This window comes from Gymnoscopelus braueri (assembly GCF_963280865.1).
Source record: "Gymnoscopelus braueri genome assembly, chromosome: 16".
NCBI classification, from domain to species: domain Eukaryota; kingdom Metazoa; phylum Chordata; class Actinopteri; order Myctophiformes; family Myctophidae; genus Gymnoscopelus; species Gymnoscopelus braueri.
In genome coordinates this window covers 11,867,660-11,883,137 of record NC_137616.1, presented here as the reverse complement: position 1 = coordinate 11,883,137, position 15,478 = coordinate 11,867,660, and the positions used below count along the sequence as shown (strand labels likewise).

Genomic DNA, 15,478 nt, shown 5'->3' with positions numbered 1-15,478 from the left:
CGAGTGACGTCAGGACTTCTGCACTCTATAGTTAGGATGGGTAAATAAATGCAGAGGACAAATTTCATCTATGGGCAAATGTACAGTGACAGAAATAACCCAAAGTGGGGACGATGATGATTATCATCATCTTCATCATCAGAGGAAGCGCACCTGCTATACATTTCAAAGATACGAAGATACATCCCAACACAAGCTACTGTTAAAATATAAACTGAATATGTACACTTTGATATCCATGTCATTTGCTCCTAAAAATATATCCATCATGTAGGCCTGTCCCCGACTAAGGATTTGTTTAGTCGAATCTAATTGGCGACTAATTGCCAATAGTCGACTGGCAGTCGACTAATGTAAAAAAAAAAAGAAAAAAATATATGGCCAAAGTACACTTTATTTCAAAGGGCCAAGTCTACACAGTTTGTTTTGTGTCTCCAGCAGAGTTTCTAGTGTCTCTATCTCTCTCTGGAAGAGGTTGCACATGAACTCTGCAGCCGCACTGAGGCGCTCCAACACAAACAATACCAATACAAAGACGAGGAATAAGAAGAATAAAGTGGAAGTTACGTGTGGTTGCAGGTGTAGACTTGGCCAAAAAAATATTAAAAACATTTTTGGCCCTTAAAAAAATAGATTAACGACTAGATTCGACTAAGAGACACGCAGTCGACTCGGACCCCCCGCGACTAACCAGTCGACTATTCGACTTAGTCGAGGTCAGGCCTACCATCATGACAGAGAGCTCAAGTCTAATGCACTGCCTGAACCTGATAGTAACAGAAGTTGGTGGTACTGAGACTGAGCATCAATTAAGTCTCTTAAGGGATAGTTCACGCCCAAAAATATTTTTTCTATCGATTAGTCACCCCATGGAGACTTGAATTCATGGATATTTTAAAGTTTTTGTCGCATTCCTAAGCCAATAATTGGGTTATAATTGGCTTTGTCTCCGAAGGAAAAGGAGAAACTAAAAGATATCCATGAATTCAAGTCTCCATGGGGTGACTAATCGATAGAAAAAAGGTAGGGATGCACCGAAGAAATTCTTGGCCGAAACCCGAAAATAGAAAACAATTGGCCGAAAACCGAATACCGAAAGGGCCAAATATGATAAATATATATACATATATATAATGAATTTATTTGTTTACCAATGTTGATCAGCTACCTGATTATGGCAAAAGACATGATTATGGCAAAACTTAACTTAAATAATAATCACTATAATCACTATTATATGGGTCCATAAAACATTTATTCAGCCCTTTTGAATCCATACATTAATTCCAGACTGACTGCTGAAAGATTGTAAAATGTAAACATTTATATAATTATATAATAATAATATTCCACATTTTATTCCAAGATTTTTTGAAAATAGCATTGTTTCGGTGTCTTTCGGTGATATCGGCCGATATGTTTCGGTGTCTTTCGGCTGATATGTTTCGGTGTCTTTCGGTGATATTTTTTCGGCGTTAAAACCCTTTCGGCCGAAAGCCGAAAAATGATTTTTTTTTACCATTTTCGGCAGATATGTTTCGGTGGCCGAATATTCGGTGCATCCCTAAAAAAAAAAAAAAAGAAGGTAATTTTGGGAGTTAACTGCCCCTTTAAGGGCCATCCCCAACAAGCACTATAACCATGAAGTTCACTATTGTGTTGTCATCATTATAGTTGTAGTGTGGACTTCTGCCATCCACTTGAATTAGAATGATCTTTAAAGCCATATATTCATAGTAACAGTTTTAGTCCTTCAGCCCTTCAGCCCTGAACATCAGAGTAACAAAGTTGGTTGTTATCAGAGATGAGCATCAATGAAGTCTCTTGGCTTAGTAAAACCCCTTTGTTGCCATTGCAATGTTAAAGCGAGCCCAAACATAATGTACACAGCTCTTTGAAAATACAACCTTTAAAGTACTGAGTTTAGTACTGACAAATAAACTAAGACAAATGAAAACACCTTTTTTTTTTTTTTCCTGCGGTCTGGTCATTATAAGTGATCTTGCCGGCCCTTGTTAGTGTCTGAGAAAGCCGCCTCAGACAACGTAACCTGAAGGGAAACGAGCGGCCTGCAAGGATGTGAGCCGGGCTGCATGCGGTCAAACAGCTCCATTTACAGAACACTCTCTGTCTCTCCTTCTCAAATGACTTAAGTTCTGCCTTCACACATGATCCTCCTACCCATGCTAAATGCCTCTGGGAAGTCTGCACTGCTGCGTTTAATAGGGTTGTAACAGGGCTGACTTGTACAAGGTAACACAGATGCCCATAACACAACTGGGGAGGTGAGGGGGTGTCGGTTTCATGGAGATTGGATGTTACATTTAAGAAAGGGGAATATGTGCAATTAAAATAAAATCCATCCACATTTCAACAATATACCTACCAGCGAAAACAAACACACCAGGTACAATCAAAGACCTGTGCACATAGCGTAGCGTAAATGACATGACACATGACACATACTGCTACATTACATCACACCAGTGATTGCACAGAAACATTAAGCTGTAAGATGATGATGCATTGAAAATATGCAAAGGAATTTTCAACAAAGATCTGCACTAAAATGTCACTAAAATACAAATATGTACATAATAGATATTTGTCTGTCATTACAATCCATATAGAGAATTTGAATTTGAAAAATCAGGGTCTGCTGTGTATGACTCCCCATTGCTTGCCCAAGGGAGTTTGTTTATAGTGAGTATAGGAGAGTTTATAGTGAGTATAGGAGAGGAGACAGCATACACACCACTGGGGTTTATCTGTGTTAATGAGTGGGGAGTTACACTGGTATGTGCCAAGTCAAGAAGTCTGCTTCCCGTCTGTTCGTAAGCCAATGATCCAGTGGCAGATGGGAGCAAGGACCTTGAGAGTTGGGCTAGTTGTTGGTGGAGCAGTTCAGGTACTGCATTATGATGGCGCTGAAAGCTGAGCTGAAATCCACAAACAGCATTTGGGCATAGCAGATGGATTTGTCCAGGTTTTAAACGGATATAGTGGAGGACAGAGGTTAACCGCATCATTCATTGAGCTATTTGCCCTGCACACACAACTGCAGGGGTCAAGTAGGGTCTAGGGCCCTACTTCAGTTGACAAAATTATCTTTTCACTTGACGATCATATGGACCCTAGCGTCTATTCTGTGCACGCAATAATGGGCGAATGCGAACTTTAACCCATTTAGACCTGAGGCCGATTTTAAAAACGCCTTCTAAAACCTAACCATAGTTTTCTGAAAACGTTCAAATTCTTACTAATAATAAATAAAAAAAAATGATGTTACTATATTATAGCAACAACTAATGAGACACAGAGGTGGCATCCGGATTGAAAGGTATAACAACGTATAGGTAGCAACAGGTCTCAATGGGTTAAACAAAAATGTGCAAACATGGTGAAAATAGCATCACAGAAATTTGGTGAACAGGGAATAAAGAAGGTGGCCAAGTCCAGACACCTGGGGGACAGAGGTCAAAGTACGTAGGGTTAAAGTGGTTCACCATAATAACCATGGCACCATGCACAGAGTGTGCTAAAACACACACACACACGCCAACAATATCTGACACCAAGAGAGTCCGTCACTGAGAAAAACACCACCTGCCCATCATGTAGGCCTACAGTACTTTATGGAGAGTTAAAGGAGGAGTTCACCCAAAAAATTACTTATTTTCTATCAATTGTACACCCTATGAAGCCTTGAATCCATGGATTCTTTTTTGTTTTTGTCGCATTCCTAAGCTAATAATTTGATTCCCGTCTCCTGCCGGCTAATGTATCCGGTAGGAGACACAAAGTAGATTATTTGTGTCTCCTACCGGAAATACACACGGTCATCAAATTATTGTCTTAGGAATGCCACAAAAACAAAAATAAATCCATGAATTCAAGGCTTCATGGGGTGTGTAATTGATAGAAAATAATAATGGGTGAACTACTCCTTTAAGGATGACTACAAGCTGATTCAACCACTTTCAACCTGGCGCCCTTATTTTGGGCATGTCATTATAGGCAAATGTTTTCAAAATAATTAAGAAGAATACAGAAAATAGCATACATCTGCTATACTGGTGGACGTTTTCCAAGGGGGGACTTGTGTGAGGCTGTAGAGTGACTGAATATAAGTATGTCCATGAACACGGGCACAGTGCTTCAATGTGCCAGGACAGACACTACCCCAGACCAGAGCTCTTCTGGCTGTTCTGCCTCCTGAACTCTTTTTTGTGAACTTCCTCCACTTTGATGGTCAGCGGAGAGGTGGGAGCGGTGGAGCAGATGCCTTCTTCGGCCTTCAGGTGTCAGGGTGGGGGAGACACGCCACAGACACAGACCAACAAAAAGGTAGCCATCAAAACCATTAACCCATTCAATCCGGGAAAGCATCTCTGTCATTTTAGATTTCTTTGGCTATTCAAAAATAGCAGATATAAAAGCTCAGCTTCTATATCTACGAGCTTGTGGATCTGCAAAATTTTTTTAATTGTGAAGATTTGTGCAATTTTGGCCGATTCTACTAATGTCGTCTAAATCCTAACAGTTTTTTGAAAAAACGTATGTTGCTATAATATCAGTGGTTTTCAAACGGTCAAGGACCACCCAAAATGATATGTATTTGGTCGTGGACCCCCCCCATCTAAATTTTTTTCCCAGGGACCCCCAAAGATTTGAGTTAAAAATGTTCGCTTTAAAATATATATATTCAAAGCTTTGCACACATTTTTACGATTTTACAAAAATAGCAGATCTAGAAGCTCGTAGCACGGCACTCGGTATGTTAAATGTCTGGACATCATTTTCAACCTACATTCATTCTCCAAATGAGCAACAAATGAAATGAAAACCTCTTATATTGTGTCTGCTGCCTGATGTCACATCAAGTAAGTTTCTCTCAAATGCTTGGATGCATTTCTAGAAAGTCTAACCTCATTCTATTTACAGTGTTACACCACACCATTTGGCCCATATCACTTCTCATTGTGTTCATATAAAATGTAAAACACTACATGCAGTTATCATAGTGTGTAGATGCAATTCTCACTCTGATTAACCACTTAAGCACTATTTTATACTTCGTCGTACAACAGTGTCATACAAGAATGGCGAAATGGCTGACCTACAGGCTCACAACAACTTGTCTGTGCTTGTTGACCTGCTGTCTTTTACTAGGGCGTAGTTTTCCCCCCCAAAATGTATCATTTAAAAAAATTATTATCGATCATTTTTATAATCAATTAACCTATTAGTTTGATTAACTGTTGCACCTGTACATCTGATAGACCCGTTTACTATGATGAGGTCAAGACAACAAATGCAAATAAACAGTGGTCAGAGAGGCTGATGTAACGTTAGGTAAATTGGTTAGGTCGTTAGGTCTTCAATGAAGAAAAAAATAAGGTTTTTTGAGGCCATCCCCTGGCAGATCTTATCTGTAAATTCCAAAAAAGGTTTTTTGAGGCCATCCACTGGAAGATTTTATCTGTAAATTCCACATGTCATGTGTAAGCGCATACAGCGGCAGCCTATAGTGATATTCACCTTGCAACACAGCATTCTATATATGCCTGTTTGCGTGCTCTCCTATGCAGCAGAAGAGCTGATAAAAGTCCAACACTGGACAAATACACCACAGTCTGTAGTCCCTCCATACTCACAAGCTAAAAAGTAAATCAACTTGATTATTGCTCATTGGTATCGAAGCCTACTTTTTCTGAGCAATCAGCATCAACATGTTTGGTCAGACGATAAGAAATGTTAGCGACATAGCAATTCACATTGGGCCATAGACTACCAGACTATAAACTTTACATGGGCTTCCCTGACACAAAAACATAGAACTGACATAAATAAGAACATACTTAACGACAACAATTAATATACCAGTAATAGCATGCGTTTGATTATTTCTGCTATATTACTTATTACTGTGTAATGAATGAATGAATGAATGTTTGTAAAAATAATATTAATATAATATTGCATTATATGGAACACGAATAGATTATAAACGTTGGCCCTCTGATCACTAATATGCTGCTGACTGATGAGGCCTTCTGAATTGGCTACCTTCGTCAGTCATGTGGTTTCATCACACAGGTGTCCGAGGACATGTTGAGCTTGTTTCAGATTTGGCTACTTTTCAATTTCAAGTCGCTGCCAGGCATTTCAGATTTAATGGCCGATGGCAAATTTCAGTCTCAAATTTCAGACAGATACAAACTATGTGACTTGAATTGGCCAAGAAAACAAACATGGTCTATTTTGTTGCCAACTGGGAACTGGCTATATGTCTTGAGCACATCCACTAGAGAACAATTAAAGCTGACTATCGGCCTCGAGTGTAATGTGTCAATCTGCAATTAAAGTGAGAAAAACGTTTTAGTTGGTTTTCAAGGGTAGCTGTGCTTCTGGATTTATAATTTGTAACCTTATGTATGGAAGCTGAAACTGCCCCTGTGAACAGTAATTCTACAGCCTTGTTGTCTCCCTTTGGAGGTTTTATGCCCTGTGTGCATGCATGCTCCCTAATTTGTAGGCTAGCTCTTCCTGATCTCCCCCTTCTCATTGGAGAACCAAGGCTTGTCGTCACTGTCTTCTCGGTGAGGCATCTCCCTAAACACAATTAATCTGTCTTCACTGTTGCAGCCTTATTGAATCTGTTAGGCTATACACGTGACTTGGTTTCACTTTGTTTGAAATTCTATCCAAAATATGAGATTTATTTGGCAGCAATTAGGGAACTATATTGACACAACAACAAAATTCATTTTGTACCTTCTTTCTTATGCAATTATTTTCATCCCTTGCCATTTTGAACTTACAGTAGTTCATATTGCAATTTATTTCAGTTTTTCCTTTCTTTCCCCAGCCTTAAACAGCAACGCATAAAATAAATGTGCATATAAGATTACGCTAATAACACTGATATGTACACCAAAATTCTTTATTAGTCAGGAAACTTAACAGTATTATAGGTCTAGACAGGGTAACCGGAAGGCTCGCCTCAAATTATTGTATTTTGTTTTACTGAGGTATTCCTAGACAGTGAATGATTGGTTTCCAACTCAGTAACTGATTATGGGCCCACTCAAGCAAAAAGATAAGATAGCATATTAATCCCTGAGAAGAGACTGATAGACTCATCAACCTCAGTCATGCACATCGAGTTCTGTTCTAATATACTCATTTTCATACAATGAATGTATAATGGAGGAAAACATAGGTACCTCTGTCTTCTCGATATATCAGGCCCAACATGTTTGAAAGCATTAACTTGGTTTATATGCAGATTAGATTATTATTATTGCTCTGAGCAGGTATCCCAAGCAGGCTATCAACACAAGGCAGAAAAGCAGTGGCTCAATGCCTGGGCTGGGCACAATTCAAAATTCTACATTATTATTATTATTATTATTATTATTATTATTATTATATCTTGTGTTCAAGTACATAAAAGTAAAATCATTTTGTTTTGGTTCCTCAACACAGCAGCAGCAATAGTAAAACAATAATAAAGAAAGGTAACAGGATAGGTGGGCACTAGGGACATCTGGGCACCTCGATGTAAAATTGGCTATTTTGTCCATGTCTATTTTGTGTAAAGTATACATGGTTAGAACATGCTTAAACATTCGACAATTAAGGTCTAATATGTCTACAATTGCTACAATGGGGAATCAACAAGAAGTTGAAGGATAAAATTAAGTCTGATAATGATGTACTTTGCATGCTCACATCATGTATACTTTACATTATTTAAGATTATTATATTGTATTTATTCTTTTACATTTTGGACAAAATAGCCCATTTTACATCGAGGTGCATAGATGTCCCTAATGCCCACCCATCCATGTATCCTAAAGAAACAATAGAGTAAATGCACAAGCATTGCTGCTTTAATTGCAAGAAATTATAGACCTGCTTTCACCCTTTGTTGACCAGAAGCGTTGTGACACACACACACACACACACACAAATCACCACCCAAACAATATTGTGCAGTGTTGGTAAACACTGCGTCTACAACCAGTTTAAATATTATGTTTTATTAGACATTATGCTAATTGCGAAGATGCATCTCTTTATGAAGATGCATCTCTTTATGAAGATGCATCTCACGTGCAGGGTGGCACGTACGGTCAGTCCCCCACACACACAAACACAACGTTGCACCATCCTTTCGTTTCCTTCCCATTATCTCAGCGCTAGCTCGGCCGCCATGGATTGGTCATTGCTGCTGGCATATGTTACTAGGTACACACACAATACTGTAATGAAATCTAACGCACAATGAAGCTTTTGCGAACATGCAAACCAAAGATAAACCAACCAAATGAACTGCGGCAAGAGAGAACGCATATCTGCAGACTTTAACATCTGGTGACACGGAAAACAAGGCAGAGCTAACGCCGATCGAGCAGCACAGCATGCTAGCACTTTGGGCTAACGTTATCATTGACACATTAGCACGGGAGACAGTGCTGGCTTACACACAATCAGCTAATGTGAAATACATAAACCGTATTTTTTGGCCAGTCTCCGTCATATTACCGGCTAGTTATCTGACACAAAGGGGTTTCTTTATCATTTATGATGATCAAAACAAGCTAGCTTGCGCTAAGGTTAGTAACGGGGGATCAGTTTTATATTAGCCATACTGCTGATAGAAGGTACGTTCGATTTGTATGTCAGGGTCAGCCGGGCTCGGTGGGCGTTGATTCACTGCGAGTGGGTGTCCAACCCAAACACAGGGGTGAGGGGTCATCAATATGTCCATACAATTACACGGACAAATGTGTCCGTGGCCTTAGTTTGATCATAAGAACCAACTGCTGAACGTCAGTCTCCAGGTTTTCTTCAGAATATATATTGACACTGATTTACTACTATGTCACTGTGTTAGCCTTGGATCAAGACTATCATAGATGTGTTTTGATCGAGTCTGACTTTTACTTTCGTTGTCAACATCGATAAAAATACATCTATGATAGTCTTGATCCAAGGCTAAGACTATGTATGGCACATTAGGAGTCCACTAGGACAGTGATTCTAGAACGTTGTTTTCAAGGACTCCTCTCCCATAAGTCTAAGAACAAACGGTCCCAAATGGTCCACTTAAGCCGCTTTTCCATCACAGCATAAGCACGACACTGTCCAGTACAGTCCAGAACCGCACCACACCGCTTCAAAATGTCTTGCGTTTCCATTGCACAAAAGTCCCCACTCGCAAAATCCCCACCCTCCCCTCCCCTCCCGAAGGAAATCAACGCCCCTTTCTTTAACACACCAACTTAGCCTCAGGCTACAGGGTTAGCCTAAATGCTAGCGTGCTTCCTCAGAGCTAGTTTGGCTCTTAAGTTATTATTTGGCCATGTTCACCCTGACTTTAATCTTCGCTATTGTTGGGAAGACCTGTGTGGTGTTTAAACACGTTGCCATCACTTATATAAAAAACATTATTAGCGTGTATCGTCGCACATTCATTGTTGCCAGGTTTAGCAGAAAAAAATAAGCAATCAGGTCTATGAAAACAATCCCAAAAGAAGCGACTATCTACGGCTATTTGAAAATAGCAGATCTACAAACTCACAACGCGTAGCGATGCGACGCATTGTGAGTGTGTGCATCTGCTATTTAAAAAAAATATATACATATATAATGTTGACAAATACATATTAATTTGGGGGTCCTTGACATGAAAATGTTTAAGAACCACTGGTTTCAACAACATATGAAACAAGCCCCAAATAATCAACTACATTTTAGAAACAAGCAGTGGTGGAAAAAGTACTCAAATGTTTTACTTAAGTAAAAGTATCAATACTGCAATGTAGAAGCACTCTACAAGTGAAAGTCTGGAATTACTTGAGTAAAAGTACAAAAACTATTGGTATCAAAATGTACTTAAGGTACCAAAAGTAAGTACTAAAATGTTTGAAAATAGCAGATCTACAATGATGCGATGCGTTGTGAGCTTGTAGATCGGCTATTTTCAAATAGCCTAGGTATAAAATAGGGCTTAATGTATGTTTTATAATGTAATCATTTATATCTGAAAAGTAACTAGTAACTAGTAACTAATACGTTTTCAGATAATTGTAGTGGAGTAAAAGTACTACCAATATTTACAAGCAACTTTACAGAAAAATAAGCCCAATGTTGCTTATAATAAGTGGACATGGCAACACTGCTACCGTAGTGTTTACATTTTACAGACACCTGAGTGGACAGACACAGCTGTGAGCCGACCAATCAGCTTTATCACAGCTTTAGCCCCGCTTAGCCCAGCTCAGACCTACCCAAGACTGGGTACTTTTTAGGCACCAGTTTAGTACCACTTACACACCACTCTACCCACTTCATTGTAGTGGAAACCGTCGCTGTGGTGGGCGGTGTGGGGTGGGGCTAGGTAAGTCCATGTATATGGAAAGCCGCCTATAGGGTCCATTTGGTTCCATTTGTACACTCTCAGAGTTAGACCACCCTCAAGGTCCAGGAACCCCAAAGGTCCCTCTACCCACTTGAGGACCACAGCGCTAGTACTATACATTTAGGACTGTAGCTCTGTTTCTGGTCATATTTTCATGTCCATCCATGGCAAAAAATGGAATTTTGACAAAAATGTCCACCACAAGCCGAAATGGCGATGAACCCTGGCCCGAACCCCGTCCATTTGGGACCAACTGTGCATTGAATCGCGCGCTTCCCGACACCAGCACCCAATACCCTCCTGGGGGAACGGGTCGGGCAAACGGAACGCTCGCCCCAAAACACACTCGCCCCCATTTCTTTCCGCGGACCGCTCGCACCCAGCGGTTCTAATATTCATGTATATTTATTTTACTGAGGTTAAAGGTCTAGGGATACATTTAGGTTTATTAGGCATATTTTCAGTGAGGTTATGTCTAAGAATAAGGTTCGTTATAGGCATAGTTTTACTGAGTTTTAAGATTAGGAATAAGGTTAGCTTTTAGGCACAGTTTAACTGAGGTCACGTTTAGGAATAAGGTTTGTTTTAGGCGTAGTTTTACTGAGGTAACGTTTAGGAATAAGGTTAATTTTAGGCATAGTTATACTGAGGTTACATTTAGGAATAAGGTAATTTTTTAGGCACAGTTTTCCTGCGGTTACGTCTAGGAACACAATGGTGGCGACCGTTCCGAGGTGGCCGGAATAGACCCGGGGCGAGCGTGTTTTGGGGCGAGCGTTCTGGCATTCGACGGGTCGTAGTCTAAGCTAACGCTATGCTAGCTGCTTTAGCTGCGGGGGTCTCTCTCTCTCTCTCTCTCTCTCTCTCTCTCTCTCTGAAAGAACGTACCTGGCAAAACTCCTGGCAGTACTGCGAGGACGTCTCCACGGAGGACACGCTGTCGTCTGGAAGCACCCGGTCCTGCAGCTCCCGCAGACGCTGTCGCAGGGCCCCAATGGTTGCGATAATGGTCACGGTAGTCCTCTCATCATGACTACCATTATCACGGTCCTGCTCGGCCTCCTCGTCCGCCATCTTCACTCCCTGCCCCAGCGCGTAGCACTGCTGCTGCTGCCGTGTAGGAGGCGACGTAGTCCGTGCTGTTTACCCACTGATGGGAGGAAAAAAAGGAAAGAGACAAGCCCCCCCTGCTGGCACAACTGCAATACTGCAATCACTGTTGTAGTAGTAGTAGTAGTAGCAGCTGAGCATAGTAGTCCTTAGCCCTAGAATGTCTGTGATCTTACATACATTTCAAGTATTCCAAATACACAGTCATAGATCTCTCTCGGTCCCCCACTGTGTAGTGCCCATCTGCGCGGCCATAAAAGTGCTCTAAACTCCGTCTGTACTCACCCAATAATTAATTCCTAAGACGTGGAGTCATATTTTGTCCTCTAGTTTCATATCCATGTGAAAGTTCTGCCAGAAAACGTGTGTTTAGTCAAATATCTCCACTTATTCACGAGCTGCACACGGACGACTTCTGTGCAACGCGAGGGGCCAGGAATGATTGCAGCACTGAATATACGTAACTTCCTTTAGGACGCACAAATGTTTGGGACACACAATTGGCAGGTGATGATTCATTACCCCGCACCAATAACAAGCACCTGTCAATTGTGTGTCCCAAACATTTGTGCGTCCTAAAGGAAGTTACGTATATCTATGACGAGATCTATGACTGTGTATTTGGAATACTTGAAATGTATGTAAGATCACAGACATTCTAGGGCTAAGTAGTCCTAGAATGGCTGTGATATTATTACTAGCCTTGATATGGTGACAGGATAGGTGGGCACCAAGACAGAGTGGGCACCTCGGTGTTAAATTGGCTATTTTTCCAAAATGTAACAAAAAATATATATATATATATTTGGAAAATGTTTTTAAGTAAAGTAAACTTAAAGGTAGGGTAAGTGATATTTTTTGGTTAAAACAAAAAGTATTTTGTTAAAAGGTTAAAGCTCTATATTCTGATAGTAATCATTGCTATAGAGTGTTTGTTCAGTAACAGGAGTCTCTCCATCTCTCCAGCTCTTTGATAAACAGAAAATACATTTTTCGGTAGGTGTCAAAATCTCAGCCAATCAGGAGAAAGTACCCATTTTTAAGTGTTCCAGTTCCAATTTTGCCTGCTCATTTCTTAGTGTCATCACTTCCAATGTCACTTGTTTAATCTATATTCTGATTGAGTTCTCTATCCTGATTGGATAAAATTGGAAATGAAACTGAAACTGAAACGAAAATGCATTTTCTGTTTTATAAAGAGCTGGAGAGACAAGGAGACTCCTTTTACTGAACAAACACTCTATAGCAATGAGTACTATCAGAATATAGAGCTATTTAACACTTATTTTAACCAAAGAAAATCACTTACCCTACCTTTAAGTATACATGATTAGAACATGCTTAAACATTTGACAATTAAGGTCTAATATTTCTGCTACAAATTGCTTCAAAACCTGTCTATCCAGTCATTTTGGGCCATAAACAAGACGTTGAAGGGTGCTATTCTTAATAGCAGACTGTCCTCTGACAGAGGGATGCCAGGACCACGACAAGAAGGCCTGATGACCCACGCAAGCATGGCGTTCTTTTGGTGTTCCACCCCCATCCACACAGGACCTGTTGGAGTCACAAGTCAGCCGAGGTCTAGGTAAGCCTCAGCATGAGACTACTGTCTATGCGGTATAGACCAGGGGTAGGCAACCTGCTGCTCTAGAGCCGCATGTGGCTCTTGGGCCCTCTGCCGTGGCTCCCAGTTGCTTGGGCAAAGAAGTATGCAAAGGAATAAGAGGTTTTCTTTCTGTTTTCTTTTTACTTTAAGCATAAAGTTAAGTTATTAAAGTAAAGTTATTAGTAAAGAAAAAGTGTCGCCCATACACCAGATAAAAATAAGAAACTAATCATTGAAGGAAAATAATTTATTAATGCTTGGTTTGTTTGCTTTCACCACCAACGTTGCTGGCTTACTGGTATACAGTACTTGATCTGCTTTGAGAAATTAGCAAACAATTTAAAAAAAAAGTTATATTGAAACACCAGAAAAAGCACACAAAAAAAGCCGCTCGAGACAGACTTTTAATCATCTTTTGGGCCAAAAATGGCTCTTTTAATAATAAAGGTTGCCTACCCCTGGTATAGACAAATGCATAGACTCTATGCATTTGATGATAACACTCACTGCACTCAATGCACAAGCTTTGCTGCTTTAATTGCAAGAAATTATAGACCTGCTTTCACCCTTTGTTGACCAGAAGCGTTGCGTGACACACACACACACACAGACACACGCACGCGCGCGCGCACGCACGCACGCACGCACGCACGCACGCACGCACGCACGCACGCACGCACGCACGCACGCACGCACGCACGCACGCACGCACGCACGCACGCACGCACTGGTCATATCGTTATGACCGTCTTGATCCAAGGCTATGATATTACATACATTTCATGTATTTGGAATACATGAAATATGTAATATCACAGCCATTCTAGGGCTATAGTAGTAGTACTAGTATTAGTAGTAACTAGACCTGTGCCCGTCGGGCACCGGTCTACATGGGAACGATGGAAGTTGGGAACAATGAAAATAGGGATAATGATGATGATATAATCATAATAATACTTATTATTATTATCATTATTATTATCTTTCCATATTACTTCAGGTGTACGAATAGAACCAAATGAATGGGACAGACTGAGAGGCCATTTTAGAGAATGTCTGGGCATCTAGGGGACCATACCTGGATGGGAGGTTGAGGTTATACTGACCACTTCTTAAGCCCTATATACTTTGTCATGTTATGATGATGAATTGCGAAATAGCCGATCTACCAGCTCACAGTGCATTGCATCGACACGTTGTGAGCTTGTACATGGGCTATTTTAGCTGTTTTAGAAAATGTGCCTAAAATGACATGCCAAAAATAGGGACACCGCAGGTTGAAGTGGCTGAGATGAAAGATTCATACAAAATGAGTTCATGAGTGTTCATCTCCCTAATATATGCTTATATGTAATCAAATAATGTTATAAATAGCTTTTATGCACGCTTGCTGCGGATATTAGTTTTGAGTACACTTGTTTTTTATTTATTATTTTATAAGACAGCATGTTTGATGCAGAATATGTTAAAATACGTGTAAGTAAGTCCCCTGGGTGACTAGGCTGGGTCATGCTGACAGGCAGGGGTTGGAATCTAAAATCTAAAATTTGGACTCATCAAAGACCAAAGCACAGATTTCCACCTGTCTAATATCCACCACTCCTGTTTCTTGGCTCAACTCACAGTCTATGTGCTCAACTTCGAGCAAGTCTCTTCTTCGTTCTATTGGTCTCCCTCAGTGGTTTCTTTGCAGCAATTAAGCCATGAAGGCCTGGTTCACACTGTCTCCTCTTAACAGTTCATCTTGAGATGCGTCTGTTACTTGAACTCTGTGAAGTATTTATTGGGCTATTATCTGAAGTGGAGTTAATTGGGGACCAGTTTAACTGCACTTTACCCCAGTTTCAACCTGGTGTCCTTATTTTATATCATTATAAGTGAAAATCTTTCTCCTCTTCAGAAATAGCATATTTAAAAGGTCACAGAGCTTGTAGATTGGATATTTTCACTGCGTAACATCATCATACGACAAAGTATAAAGGCTTAAGAAACTTTAAATGAATGTTTAAGTTACTTAATGTTATTCAAATTTCCCAGATTGACTGACGCTTATGTCCCTTAAAGTAATATGATGATGATAATGATGATTAGTTGACCTGTTAAAATAATAGCCTTTCACCAAAAAATCTTTAGAGTACCTTATCACAACCCAACTGATGGTTCTCAGTTCTCACATACATTAAAAAAGGAAAGACACTGTTGAAAAATATATAGCATGTTTAATTCAAGAACACTGTAGTGATAAACAAGCAATACATTTTTTAATTTGCAAAAGCATATCACACATCATACAGTACTGCAATATTACATAGGTTACACTTTTCTT

The 15,478-nt window shown here is 40.1% G+C and overlaps 2 protein-coding genes across 2 annotated transcripts in view; one reads left to right on the top strand and one right to left on the bottom strand.

The window, feature by feature from the left end:
- znf292b (zinc finger protein 292b) overlaps positions 1 to 11,541 on the bottom strand; it is a 28,591-nt gene extending 17,050 nt beyond the window's left edge. Inside the window, exon 1 of the mRNA XM_080453483.1 lies at positions 11,322 to 11,541. Coding sequence (XP_080309609.1) covers positions 11,322 to 11,507 — 186 coding nt within the window. The 5' untranslated portion in view covers positions 11,508 to 11,541. The remainder of the gene's footprint in view (positions 1 to 11,321) is intronic.
- LOC308103242 (4-galactosyl-N-acetylglucosaminide 3-alpha-L-fucosyltransferase 9-like) overlaps positions 1 to 15,478 on the top strand; it is a 274,031-nt gene that overhangs the window by 38,209 nt on the left and 220,344 nt on the right. The gene's annotated exons all lie outside the window — the stretch shown is intronic.